The 13,983-nt window shown below is 39.0% G+C and overlaps 1 protein-coding gene across 1 annotated transcript in view; it reads right to left on the reverse strand.

Annotated features, from left to right (window-relative positions):
• LOC134210321 (calponin homology domain-containing protein DDB_G0272472-like) overlaps positions 1–13,983 on the reverse strand; it is a 120,183-nt gene that overhangs the window by 35,133 nt on the left and 71,067 nt on the right. Inside the window, exon 3 of the mRNA XM_062686370.1 lies at positions 428–578. Coding sequence (XP_062542354.1) covers positions 428–578 — 151 coding nt within the window. The remainder of the gene's footprint in view (positions 1–427; positions 579–13,983) is intronic.

A 13,983-nucleotide genomic window follows, 5' to 3' on the forward strand; every position in this document is an offset into this window, starting at 1 on the left:
GTTTTTCGGTATCGAATTTGATCCTACATTTGCACGAAAATTGTGATTACATTTTATCACATTAATTAATATTCATGATAGTAAGCACGCAAGTAGGACAAACAAAGCTCCACTCGTCAACCGCGTCCCGTAGTCCATGCCGCCACCCTGATTAATGATCCCACCTCTGGAGGTTATTTCTAATTAACTTTGACAGCCCACGTCAGCGTCAGCTAGCGGCGTGAAATTCAAGCCATGCAGGTACATCGCATCGCCTAACCCGAACCGCCTGGAGTAAAAAAAAATGTCAACCTCCGTCGAAATATGTGGATGCCGGAATTTCCAAATTAAGCCATGCTCAATTGATTAAGCAATCACAACCGGCAATCTTTTCCCATTCCCCACACAAACACCAAATGGGTATCAAGAGTTAAATGATGGCACTTACCTCACGTTCGCTGATTCGTTTCTCCAGGGTGACATTGTAATCCTGCTGGATGCGACGCTGCAGCTCCTGCATGTACTTCCGGTCCGCGAGGCGTACCACATTGGTCCCCATCAGCTTTTCCAACTGGGCGGTCACCCGTGGGAGGTTCACACTGCGTTGGGGCGGTTAAAGAAGAGAAAACACAAAAGGTAAGGAAACGATCATCAATCACTGCACTGCTGGTGGCGATTATCGCACCTATTTGGGGAGGTGTGCGACGACGACGGCAATGGCAGAACAGGTGAGAATGGTTAGAATGTTACAAATGAAAAGTGCAATCTTGGTGCATTATGCTGTGTAGGTCGAAAGATACTCAGTTAAGTGACTACGAGAACGTAAGCGAACGGTGTATTGCCGGTAACGGATGAGAAGGGAACTGAAGTTCGATTGGTTAAATATCAGACTGGCATAAATAGTACAACATTTAATCGATAACATTATGGGCACGTGCTTCTGTATCAAGTTCAGCATGGGTAAGAGCAATTTTTGGGGATTGTTATGTATGTACGGACTGGCTGCAACGATACTTACGTATTGGAGGGGTCTGAGTGGAATGGCAATGAAACCGTTTCGATTTGTTTAGCTTCAATGTATGATTTGATACATGTAGAATGGAAAGGACAGCAACGTGCATCGCGTGGTAGAAGGTTTGTGCTTCATACGGTGAGCAACCGTAGGCGTTCTTAGATGAGGAAAACATTTATTGTAACGACAGTCAAGAAATAGATATGACTAGGAAGTTTAATTGTGCGGGAAATGTTGTTTTAGATCAATTATTAATTTGGATTTAATCATTGAATAGTTTGTCAAAAAAGCCGATACAAATATTAGAAAAAAAACTGTCTCCTCTCCTCGGATTTTTTTTGTCCATAAATAAAAATTGGTCGCCTTAAACGATAAAACTACGCATGAATTCCACTAATAATAAAGTTATAGCGCTAGTTGGAGTAACTTAAACTAAATGATTGAAATTTTGTCGTCTATTCGTGTCTTAGCACATGCACAGCCAGTGTTAAAAAGCATCTTAGAAATGGCGTCAATGTCAATACATAATTGAAGCATATCACAGATATGACTCAAATATTAAAACGGCCAGGCCCACCGTGCTGGTTTGAAATATTGTTACCAGTATAAGTTACTGCAACAAGCACTTTACATACAGATTTCATTGTTGTATATCATCAATTCGACGTGAAACTGATTTACAATTCCTCCGATGTTTACATAATCTGGTAGAATCGTATCTTTCAAAAAATAATTGGATCCATATTTTAATTTATTATTGGAGTGTTCAATTTTAAGATAGGGTGATAAGAAAAGTAAACGTTTGGCACTTTATCAAAAAATCATAGTTTTCGAGCTACTGGTCGGATTTTATACATATTAAACGAAATGACATGCCACTATAAAGGAAAATTATGAACCGTATAGGAATTCATAAAGATAAAGCAAAAAACAATTTGCTTTTATTAATTTTTACCCTTTAGTCGTCCTCGAGACCAAATTTATGACTAATAAAATAGATTAAATCAGAACGCTGGACTAAACTACCACTGTAAATAATTCAACAGCATCTTGAGAAATGCATCCTTTAATTTGTTCTTTGTTGGTCAAATTTTATTCATCATTTATTATTTGGTACAATCATGTTAGCTTATAGTATAATAATGTTATACACGCGGCATATGGCGTATATTAAAATATGCATAAAAATTTGCTCTCTTATTTTCGAAATCCTCACAGAATTCCGAGTGTTAAAAGTCCTATAAAACGTAGGATAATAATTTCCAAATTGAATTCTGAAGACAAAAAAGAACCAAAATTTAGACTTGTCATAAGACGAGTTTGTACAATCCCATTGAATTCCACCAAGTGGTGGAATTCAATGGGATTGTACAAACTCGTCTTATGACAAGTGAAGACATTCCACTAAAAAGCTCACAATAATTTTCCTAACAAAATTTAGATTTAAATATCAAAAAACTCTATCAAAACACAAAAAGCTTACAGTTTCATCGGAAGCTCGAGAATAAATGTGAAAATTTACGCTTATCCGGCATACAAATAACGTGTGCAGCCCACCAAAGTCTGCCGTGGCTTCACAATCACAATCCAGTAGCTTCATACGGCCATGAAACATGGACGTTAAAGGAGGCTGATCGGAAAGTTTTCGGAGTATTTGAGCATTAATTGCTGCGGACAATACTCGGCGGTTAAAAGAAGAACGGCATCTGGTGGCGTCACATGAATCACGAGTTATACCAGGTGAATAAAGAGTTGGGTATTGGTAAGCTTATACAACACGACCGACTACGATGGGCTGGGCACGTTGCTTGTATGGCGAAAAAACGTCTAGCGAAGATAATATTCAGTAGACAATACGGAAGATCCCGTAAGCTTCGTGTAAGGCTGTGTACACAATAGCTTTTTGCAGTAGAAGAAGATCTGAGGACGCTACACATGCATGGCGACTGGAAGCGATTGGCCCAGGATCGGGTTCAGTGGAGAAGGATAATTCATTCGATGGAGGCTCATCTAGGAGGAGTTGTAGCCCATCAAGTATCAAGTAAGAATAAAGCCACTCGAAGAATCATGCTTGGGTATACAATGGGCTTTTAGCTGGTAATGAAGTCCATAATAAACCTTATTAACCTAATTAGCAGCTGCAATACGCCTTTTCACCTCGCGGATAGTGATGAAAGTCTCTTAAAAAAATATACAAAAAAAGGGTACTCCACGGTTTCTGGCAAAGGTTTGTTTCATCTAATCTGTCAATCTCTCACGTTCCACTTCGAATCAATCCGTCTTGTGTCGTATCTACGCAATGCCTATCACTTTTCGTGCTGTTGTGGTCACCGATCCATGGATCGACTCCCACAGATCGTTGATGTTGTCGCTAACTTTCAATGTACTTACTCTTACTGTATGTACTCATCGAGTTTCTGGCGGTACTCAGCCAATCCGCTTTCCCCCGAAAACCGCTGGATGTTGTAACTCACGGTTCACTATGAACTTTTGTAAGATACAGTTGACATGCGTGCTCGAATTTTGTTATTATAGTCAAGAGAGAAAAGTAAATTTACGAAAACGTCGATTTTCGGAACACCCTATCTCTCAAATGGAATGGTGCAATAGAACATACAAGATAATCTGAACTGACTTTTTTTTTACAAAGCTTAATATCCATAGATTATTATATTGTTCCCTCTCGTTGGTTTTGAATGTATTCACAGCGAAATGCTTGAAAGCACTTCTCTTTTAGTGATGTTTTATAAAAGTCCTTCGAGATTTATAAGTTTCGACGAATAGAAGCTGGAAGATAATTTTAGACAGTCCTTCGTCAACTTAAGTGGACAATTTGTAGACCATGGGGAAGGGCCGTTTGGATGAATACCGTTCGGCCGAATGCCATTTTACCGAATGCCACTAGGCCAAAAGTTGTTTGTTAGAATATACCATTTGGCCGAACTGAGCATTAGGCCGAAAGGGTCATTTGACCGAAAGGGTCGTTTGGCCGAAAGAGTCATTTGGCCGAAAGTTTCATTTGGCCGGAAGGGTCTTTGCCCGGGTCTTTTTCGGCTGTTCGGCCACATTGAGAGTTGACGTAAAGTCAATGTCAACTTCTCTCCACGAACAGCCTAGATAGCCGTGTGGTGTCGGCAGCTGGTTATCTGGCTAAGAATAACATTACGGATTGCCTGTTCCAGTGGTAAAAGTCCACCATACAGGTGACCCCTAATTTTCGGTGTGATGCGGCTTTATGCTTACCGTGCCTACGAATGAATGGTTAGGGGGGTCTAATAAGAACCTAACCGCAAACGGAGCCTGTGAAGCACCAGGGCCCCCTTCACAGTATTTTAGCCCTCGCTGCGCTAACCGGAGCTATGGCGTAGTTGACTTTTTACTTCTCCGAGATAATCGGCTACTCTTATTCAACCTCATCGTGAGGTTAAATAAGAGTAGGGTTATGAATATGTGTTTTAATTAGTTTTCAACAAATTGTCACCTATATGGATTCGCATTATGCGTTTTTCACAGTGTACTCTGTGTCTCGTCCTTGACGTTTGGCTTCGGCTACTCTTGTTCAATCTCAACGTGAGGTTAAATAAGAGTGGGGTTATGAATAAGTGTTTTACTTAGTTTTCAACAAATTGTCACCTATATGGATTCGCATTATGCGTTTTCCACAGTGTACTCTGTGTCTCGTCTTTGACGTTCGGCTTTGGCTACTCTTGTTCATCCTCAACGTGAGTGTGGGGTTATGAAGATGTGTTTTACTTAGTTTTTCAACAATCTTCCACCCATATGGATTCGCATTATGCATTTTTTTACAATGTACTTTGTGTTTGTCACCTATATGGATTCGCATTATGCGCTTTTCACAGTGTACTCTGTGTTTCGTCTTTGACATTCGGCTTCAGCTACTCTTGTTTAATCTCAACTTGAGGTTGAATAAGGGTGGGATTATGAATATGTTTTTTACTTAATTTTTCAAAAAATTTTCACCTATTATGCGTTTTTTTTTACAATGTACTTTGTGTTTGTCACCTATATGGATTCGTATTATGCGTTTTTCAAAGTGTAATCTGTGTTTCGTCTTTGATGTTTGGCTTCAGCTACTCTTGTTTAATCTCAACTTGAGGTTGATTAAGGATGGGGTTATGAAAATGTTATCACCTATATGGATTCGCATTATACGTTTTTTTACAATGTACTTTGTGTATGGATTCGCATTATGCGTTTTCCACAGTGTACTCTGTGTCTCGTCCTTGACGTTCGGCTTCGGCTACTCTTGTTCAATCTCAACGCGAGGTTAAATAAGAGTGGGGTTATGAATATGTGTTTTACTTAGTTTTCAACAAATTGCCATCTATATAGATTCGCATTATGCGTTTTTTACAATGTACTTTATGTATGTTACCTATATGGATTCGCATTATGCGTTTTCCACAGTGTACTCTGTGTTTCGTTCTTGACGTTCGGGTTCGGCTACTCTTGTTCAATCTCAACGTGAGGTTCAATAAGAATGGAGTTATGAATATGTGTTTTACTTAGTTTTCAACAAATTGCCATCTATATAGATTCGCATTATGCGATTTTTACAATGTACTTTGTGATTGTCACCTATATGGATTCGCATTATGCGTTTTTCACAGTGCACTCTGTGTTTCGTTTTTGACGTTCGTCCATTGTTACGTCCTCTGTGTTTTTGTGACCTCTCTCTAGTCCCTATAGCTGAATGCGTGTAAGTCTACATAATTGGCTTTCCTATAAATGGTTCCATTCTCCTTTCCAACTTCACTTCCTCTTCCTTTCCCCTTTTCACTTCCTTTTCCGTCAGGTAAATGATGAGAAAGGCCAGTGAAGGCGATGGCACAAATCTCCCAAATTGAGGGGAACGTGCCTCCTGAGCCGACGTTCTGATACCTGATACCTGATAGGCCGAAAGGGTCATTTCACCGAAAGGGTCGTTTGGCCGAAAGAGTCATTTGGCCGAAAGTTTCATTTGGCCGGAAGGGTCTTTGCCCGAAAGGTTCATTCGGCCGAAAGGGTCATTTGGCCGAATAAGACATTTGACCGAATAGGACATTTGGCCGAATAAGACATTTGACATTTAAAAAGTGAGAAATTAGGAGTGAGAAAAGAGACGTCTCAATTCTCATTCCTTATTTATAACTTCTTGCTGTAAAAAGTGAGAAAAGCAAAGTGAGTAGTGAAAACGTCTCACTACTCACTTCGCGTTGCTCACTTTTTACAGCGAGAAGTGTACGTGATGAACTTATAATTTATAAAAAATCACGATAATAAATTCAGTAAAAAATTACAGCTAGAAGTGATAAATGAGGAGTGAGAAGTGGAATGTCTCACTTCGCACTTCTCATTTCTTACTTTTTACTGTAAAAAAAAGAGGAGCGTGAAGTGAGTAGTGAGACGTTTCACTACTTACTTTACGTTTCTCACTTTTTACAGCGATAAGTGAGAAATGAGGAGTGAGAAGTGAGACGTCGCACATCTTACTTCTCATTTCTCACTTCTTACGGTGAAAAGTAAGTAGTGCGAAGTGGGTAGTGAGACGTCTCACTACTCCCTTCGCACTACTCACTTTTTACAGCGAGAACTGAGAAATTAGGAGTGAGAAGTGAGACGTCTCTTTTCTCATTCCTAATTTCTCACTTTTCCAATGATGTATTCGGCAAAATGTCCTTTTCGGCCAAACGACCCTTTCGGCCAAATAATCCTTTCGGCCAAACGACCCTTTCGGCCAAATAACCCTTTCGGCCAAATGTCCTATTCGGCCAATCGACCCTTTTGGCCAAATGGCTCTCTCTCGGCAAAATGACCCTTTCGGCCTAATGATAACACATTTTTTCCTGACGAAACGAAATGAAACGAAATTAGAAATGCTATTGTTGGTTCGAAACGAAACGAAATTCAGATTTACTTCCGAGACTTCGAAACGAAACAAAATCGAGGTCCATTTGATTCGAAATTTTACGAAACGAAATTTATTTTTTTTCCGTGGAATTTTTATTAAATAGTTTTTTTTTTTGTATTATACACATATGTAGCCAACCGTTTGTAGGTTACAATGAAACCTTTATCGGCGAACATCGACTCGATATTTTGTTCTATGAGTTTGATAGTTTTTGTTAAAAATTCAATTAGGGTAGTAAGAGGTACGGCTTTGGCAGGCTTTGTTCTATTATTGTCAGGGATTTTTTTTATGACTGATTATGCTCAAATCAGTGTTGGTAAAAACTCAAAATCTCAAAACTCATGGATGATTCAAATCAAGCGTGAGTTGATACGCATCCAACTCAGCACCTTAAAACTCATGGAAGAGTTGAATCATCCATTTGAATCATCGTAGGTTTTCTTTTGTTCTCTTTCGTTAAAAACAGTGAATTGACGTTTGTCGCATAAAATATTAGACACTATTTTATGTATAAGCAATAAATTGCCCCCAAATTATTTTTAAATGCGTTTTTAGACCAAAATGATTTTTTGGCAAATGAGGGAAATGATGCGTTTTAGCATGAAAAATTCAAGCGTGATGCATTGCTTTAAAATCGCAAGCGATTTCGTTTTCACGGGAGCGCTCATTGATTGAGATTTATGAGTGATTTTACCAACAGTGGCTCAAATTTGGCCTAAACATTCTTTGCATAATATTGTGGCCAAATTTCATAAAACTTGGTCGACGAAAACCCCTTTGACAATAATAGTAGAACAAAACCTGCCAAAGTTGTCTTTACCCCTATTTTAAATGGTATTGGTCATTCAGTTTATAAAAAAAATGTTATTTTGTTAAAACTTATTTATATAAAACTAAAATTAATAGAAATAAAACCCAGTTAAAATCAATAAATAATCTAATCTAAAATGCTAAAATAAAACGACTTGCATGCAAGAAATTCAAATTCAAACCGACACAAAACAAAAACTGCAACCCCTCCCCCCGTAATGATTCAAAATGCAAGCATCGTCGCAGCGGTTTCATCATACTGGGACGGTGAATGAAGATCACCTACGAAATAGGATAGAAGGAGGAATCGGGATTGTGTAAATAGGTTGGAAGCCCAGGTGTGGCTCACTTGTATCTTTTGAATCAGCCCGGTGGAGCGACGATTGCGACAGCGACTTTTCAGATAGTCAAGGTTCCTGAATATGCGTTTCGGTAGCCCATTAGTTAATAATGATCCTAAGGATCAAGTGATCGGAAACTTTGTGAATTTTCTAATACGTTCGATCGGATGGCATCTGTGTGGGAGTAAACAACGTTTCTGCGTTCCGAAAGAATAAAATCTTACGTCGAGGTGAACAATACCCAGTAAGGTTCCACGATAGTGTTTATCGGGACTAGTAGCAAAAGACGCTAGTGAAGTGACCGCCTAAAATACTACTCGTTTCCGACCAAATTGCTTCGATCCCACCCGATCAGAAAAACACTCGCGAAAACATTGCACAAGGTACCGCTCACCGGGCCTGCAGAATCAGTGAAACGCCATTACGTAAGTCCTCCGGGCTGTGCCGCTTTTGTACCAGATTGAACCCGAGTGGCCCAGGAATCCCAAAAATTCATTGGGGTGTCACACATCATGTTTTGACTTAAATTTGTAAATGGCCACTTTTTCCGAGGACAACTGGCCCCAATGATTTCTGGAATAATCCTGGAGCCGTACTGAGGATTGACCCAAATCCAGTATGAATCAAAAAATGGGATCCATCTGGATTGAATGCAACTTGTTCCAAAAGAATCGGTCAAGAAATGTCAGGGACGGAAAGGTTAACTTCAGTGGCAGTCAGCAAAATCTAGCCAAAACTTTGAGGTTTGTAGAGTGGTAGAATACGTGCTTTAGAGCTTAATCTATGTAGAGCTTCAAGTTTCTAACAAAAACAATTCTTTTTCTCTATAGGGGCCGTACACTAATTACGTAAGCAATTACGAGCCTTAGGTATAACACAGTTATGTCTACCATTCGATTCAGTTCAACAATTTGATTGTGTGTATACCAAAGATAAGAAAAAAGTTAGAAATTTAAAACCGATTTGAGTTCAACAAGTTGTAACAAAAATTGTGCATCGAGCCACAAAGGTTCGTCGCTTGCATAATTAAGGGATAAGTATAACAACTCTATACTGCCGCTAACCGCAAGTCGAGCACATCTGTATATGGCGTCCATATCAATATGTGCTCGACTTGCGGTTAGCGGCAGTATATGAATTAGTTTACACTGTATTTTGTCTATTTGTGCACCATAGTGATCCATCGTACGTAATTTTTGAGATTGTCCTTAAATCGCGATACAATTTATTAGCTGTACGACGATGAACTACGGAACGTAACTCAACACTCGAAGAGCGTTAGAATATTTTCAACAAGCAAGATCCGACAATTCAAGAATATGTAACACATACGGGGTATGATGATTTTTAACCATGAAAATATCCGTAGAAATACAAATAATATTCCGAGGCAATCCATTGAAGATGTTAAAATAATGATGCACTGAAAACAATTCGTTTACCTGGAGAAAAACCATACTATATCTGATCGTTCATGCGTTCATGCGACTATGAATTCTATTATTAGGGGATATAAAAAAGTTATATGCACTGCACACCCATGATGTGAAGCGTTTGTGTATCATATATCAATAACGGTGAACTAGCGAGCGTTGTTCGATTGAAAAAGAGCAATACGATACGGAACGGTACCATGCAACTGGATAAAACATATGCATGCAAAGGACATAGAAGGACGTAAAAAGACAGTCATAATCTCGTAATTTATGTTCTGACAGAAATAGGAAGTTTTTATTTCACAGCATGTGATGTGTTTGTGGGAAGATCGAGATATCACACTATGTGAGAAAGTTTGTTGAAGATGAATAATTTTACGATTCTTTCGTCACTCGCGGTTTATTTGAATATTGAGAATGATGAACTTGAGCATCATGTACATTGTGTATAATTTTGTTACAAACGAAGCTGGGACTTTCTAGGACTAAAACAGAAATAGTGAGCTTTGCACGAGAAGTATAATCCAGTTCTACCGGGTGGAATGCTCGACTTACCGTTTAAAATAATTCCAAGTCGGTGTGAAAATGCATGCAACGTGATAACAACCCGGTAAAGAGTATTTGCTCTTGAACTATCAGCTTGGATACGACTGTTCGAATCGAAGCCTCTACAAAAACTAAACGACCATCTAAACGAAGGCGGACTTGATAATCGGAAACAATTAAATCGCCGGTTTAGCTTATAGGTTAGTACTCGATAAAAAGAACGCAAACGTTTCACCAATACAAAACAAAATGCCATAACTGCGTGGTTAGAAGGATGCTATTCTGCATTTTCACCACCCACTTGGTGAATAGAACAAAACCCTCCGGCAGCAATATTGCAATATTTTTGTACAGCGAGGTGAATCAAATAACAATAAATGATGGATGTGTGTGGTAGGTTCACAGCCTGGGAATGTCGTTGGTTTACGGCGAGGACTTGCCCGTGGTCGGGAAATATTATTAGCTCGTCCAAGGTGAATCCACAAGTTGATTCCCGTTTCAACAGGATAATGCTAAAGCGATGTGTCCCGACAGAGCGGTGTAGCTTGTTTATGGTGAAGGATTTTAGGCATTGTCTTGACATTTTACTGAAGGGTAACAAACTACTTGGGTGGAGTACAGTAAAATGTAAAATCCTTAAATTTCGTAACGATTTTAGAGGGGCCAGTGGTCCAAAAAGTGAGACAAGAATTTTTACTGTGGTTTAGAAGGGGAGAAAAGTGCATAACGCAAAATGGTCTAACTTATAAAATCACTCATATAATGTTTTGTAGAACATGTCTCAACAAATGTTACAATCAAGATTTTTTTATGTACAGGTTATCCGACTTGTCAATATCCCCAACTCAGCCATCTTGGATTTTTGTATGGGATTTATGCTCGTTTGTTTACGTTTTGCACTGAAAATGTATGTTTCCCCCCCGCGCTGGTTATTCCCATCTACTGACGAAGTCGGATAACCTGTACATAAACAAAATCTTGGTTACAATTATAATTCAATATAAGATGTTCATTATCAAGCTGCAATGAAAATATTGAGCAAAATCTATTTATTTTCACTTAAATTTAAAGATTGGCGATTATTTTACCTCATCCGTAAATTTTTTGTTCAATGCGCAAAACAAACAACCATGCGTTCACCCCTTTTTCTCATGCAATTGAATAATTTTGCACCATCATATTCGGTCATTTTGCCCAGGTCTATTTTTTAAAACATATTTCAAACGCGTTAGAGAGTCACAGCAATCTTGATGTCCTGAATAAAAGATCATTAAAATGTAGCATCTTTGCGTCTGCACGTTGTTGAAAATGACAAGCTTTTATTCGCGTAATGTTATTTACCTACTATACCTGGAGAAGAGGCAAACAGTTAAGAGTGAAAGTGACTATGGGTCAAATCAAGGGATATTTCGAAACCTGAATGAGCTTCAAAGACATGTTTTCCAACTCATTGGATATTTTCTGGACTTTGACTATCTATTTTGACTATTTCGGAATGTTGGTTTGAATGTATCTTCTACTTCTTCTTCTTCTTCTTATTGACATTACATTCCATACTGGGACATTGTCGCCTCGTAACTTAGTGCTCATTAAGCACTTCCTCAGTTTTTGACTGCGAGGTTTCTAAGCCAAATTACCATTTTTGCATTCATATATCGATGATTCTTTTCTGCCCAGGGAGGTCGAGAAAATTTCCAACTCGAAAATTGCTTAGACCGGACCGGAGATCAAACCCAGCCACCTTCAGCATGGTCTTTCTTTGTAGCTGCGCATCTTACCGCACGACTAAGGAAGGCCCCTTTGAAAGCTCCTTGAATGTGTGTAACATATAATTAAAACTGCAACAATATAATTGCATGAAATAATATCTTTCAACGGTTTGTCGATCGTTAGAGATAATTGCATCTTTGTCATTTGGCTCCATTATGTCTTAATCAACTGTAAACTTATGGAATTTAGAGATGAGCCAGCCTAGGGCTGAAAATTTCTTTCATGGAGTGGAGATAATAATAAATAATAATAACTTAATTAAGGGATTAATTCGGACAAGAATTATGTCAAAGGAAAAGTCAGCTTTGATTGCAGGTTTGAAAAAACCCTTATCAGAACTAAAACGCAAATATTTAGACAATAAATTTAGCGCAAAATCAAATGAGATCCCTGCACGTCTGCTGAAGTGCTGACGTTAATTCCCAATTCGTTAAACATCTGGAACAAACTGAACACAGTATTAGTTTTATCGCCGTCACCATGATAACACGGTCTGTGTGATTGTTTATTGTTCCAATTGCACTGGCATTGCACACCTTGTGCTGACCTTGGCCATTTCTCGGTCGACTTATCCGGCTTTTCATTTCGTTAGCGACCTACTCTGGTTAGTGCAACACCCACAAAAAACCGCGAAAACGCTGAACGGTTCGTGTGGGAGGAATAGCAGTTTTCAACACAATTTTCCCGCGAACCACAAGCAGAGCAGAACTACTTCGCAGGTCTTCTATGATTTTTTTGTATTATGCCTTTTGAAACAAGTGTTGCGCCAAGTGTAACAAATTATGAGTTCCAATAATGCAAATGTATGGCCGCATTGTCAAGCTTTATCTGGTTAATCCGACTGTCATACCCATACAAATGAACCAACTCACAGCACAAATTTGAAAACTGACTCTGTGGATACTGTGTTTAAACTTTAAAAGGGTGTTGTAACTTTTTAATCCAGAAAATTCTGAATTAGGGAGATCTGGACTAATGAGTCGTCGGATTAGCGGGAGCCTGGATGTGCAGCACCTCATGAATAAGTAATCTCAGACATGTGTCGTCTGTTATAGGACAGAAACAGCACCATCATAAGTGAGGACTGCGTAAGTGTCAGTAATGGGGAATCATTTCTGTTTAATATTCTGTCACTTTGAAGAAATTTCATCTCAAACTCTTTTCCATTTCAAATAGTGGTCCTGGTAAGAACCTATTCATGCTTCTTGAGAACTTAATTCACATTAAATGTTAAAATTAAATTTTACTACTAAAAACAGTCAACCAATTGTCCTAATACTTTCCTCGCTGCCAATAATGGTCACTCGATGATTTACCACAATTTTGAGAACTTTTCATTTGAATGGTGATGATCCTGATCCTGATACCACGGTGGAACTAAATTCTCTTCAGCAACCACGCCGATGACCACCACCGATGCCGGTTCTGGGACCGCTCTCCGATGGCTCCGGTCTTAACCGCTTCCCACAGAATTTCGAACAAAATGACACGCGCGCATGGGAAAGCAACTTTCTTGTATCCAATTAATAAAGCCCACACAATATTTCTAGACCAACATTTGAAAAGGGCGTAACAGCCAAAATTTATTCCTTCTGATTCTTTGTCTACATATATAGCTATGTATGTAGGCGAAGAATCAGAAGGAATAAATTTTGGCTGTTACGCCCTTTTCAAATGTTGGTCTAGATTTATACCCATAATGATTAACCTTTGCATCCCCAGACTATTTTGCGCACCCAAATTTTGATGATGTTTTTGCTGTAACTTATTAAATTTTTGACTGATTTGTTTGTAATTTTCAGATACAAACCGAAAATTATAAAAGTTTCAGAGGGCCGATGTTTGGACATACCAAGTAATACCAAGTATTCATTGACTACGAAAAAGCTTTCGACCATCTCAATCACGAGAATATGTGGGGCGCCCTGAGACGCAAGGAGGTTCCTGAGAAAATCATCTACCTCATCGAGGCACAGTACGAGGCCTTCTCGTGTAGAGTGCTGCACAATGGGGTCTTGTCCGACCCTATCCGGGTCGTAGCTGGTGTGAGGCAAGGATGTATTCTATCACCGTTACTGTTCCTCATCGTAATCGACGAGATTCTGGTAGATGCGGTTGACCGTGAACCAAACCGTGGGCTGTTACGGCAGCCTATAACCATTAACCATGGAGCAAGTA

This window comes from Armigeres subalbatus, chromosome 2, assembly GCF_024139115.2.
Source record: "Armigeres subalbatus isolate Guangzhou_Male chromosome 2, GZ_Asu_2, whole genome shotgun sequence".
NCBI lineage: Eukaryota > Metazoa > Arthropoda > Insecta > Diptera > Culicidae > Armigeres > Armigeres subalbatus.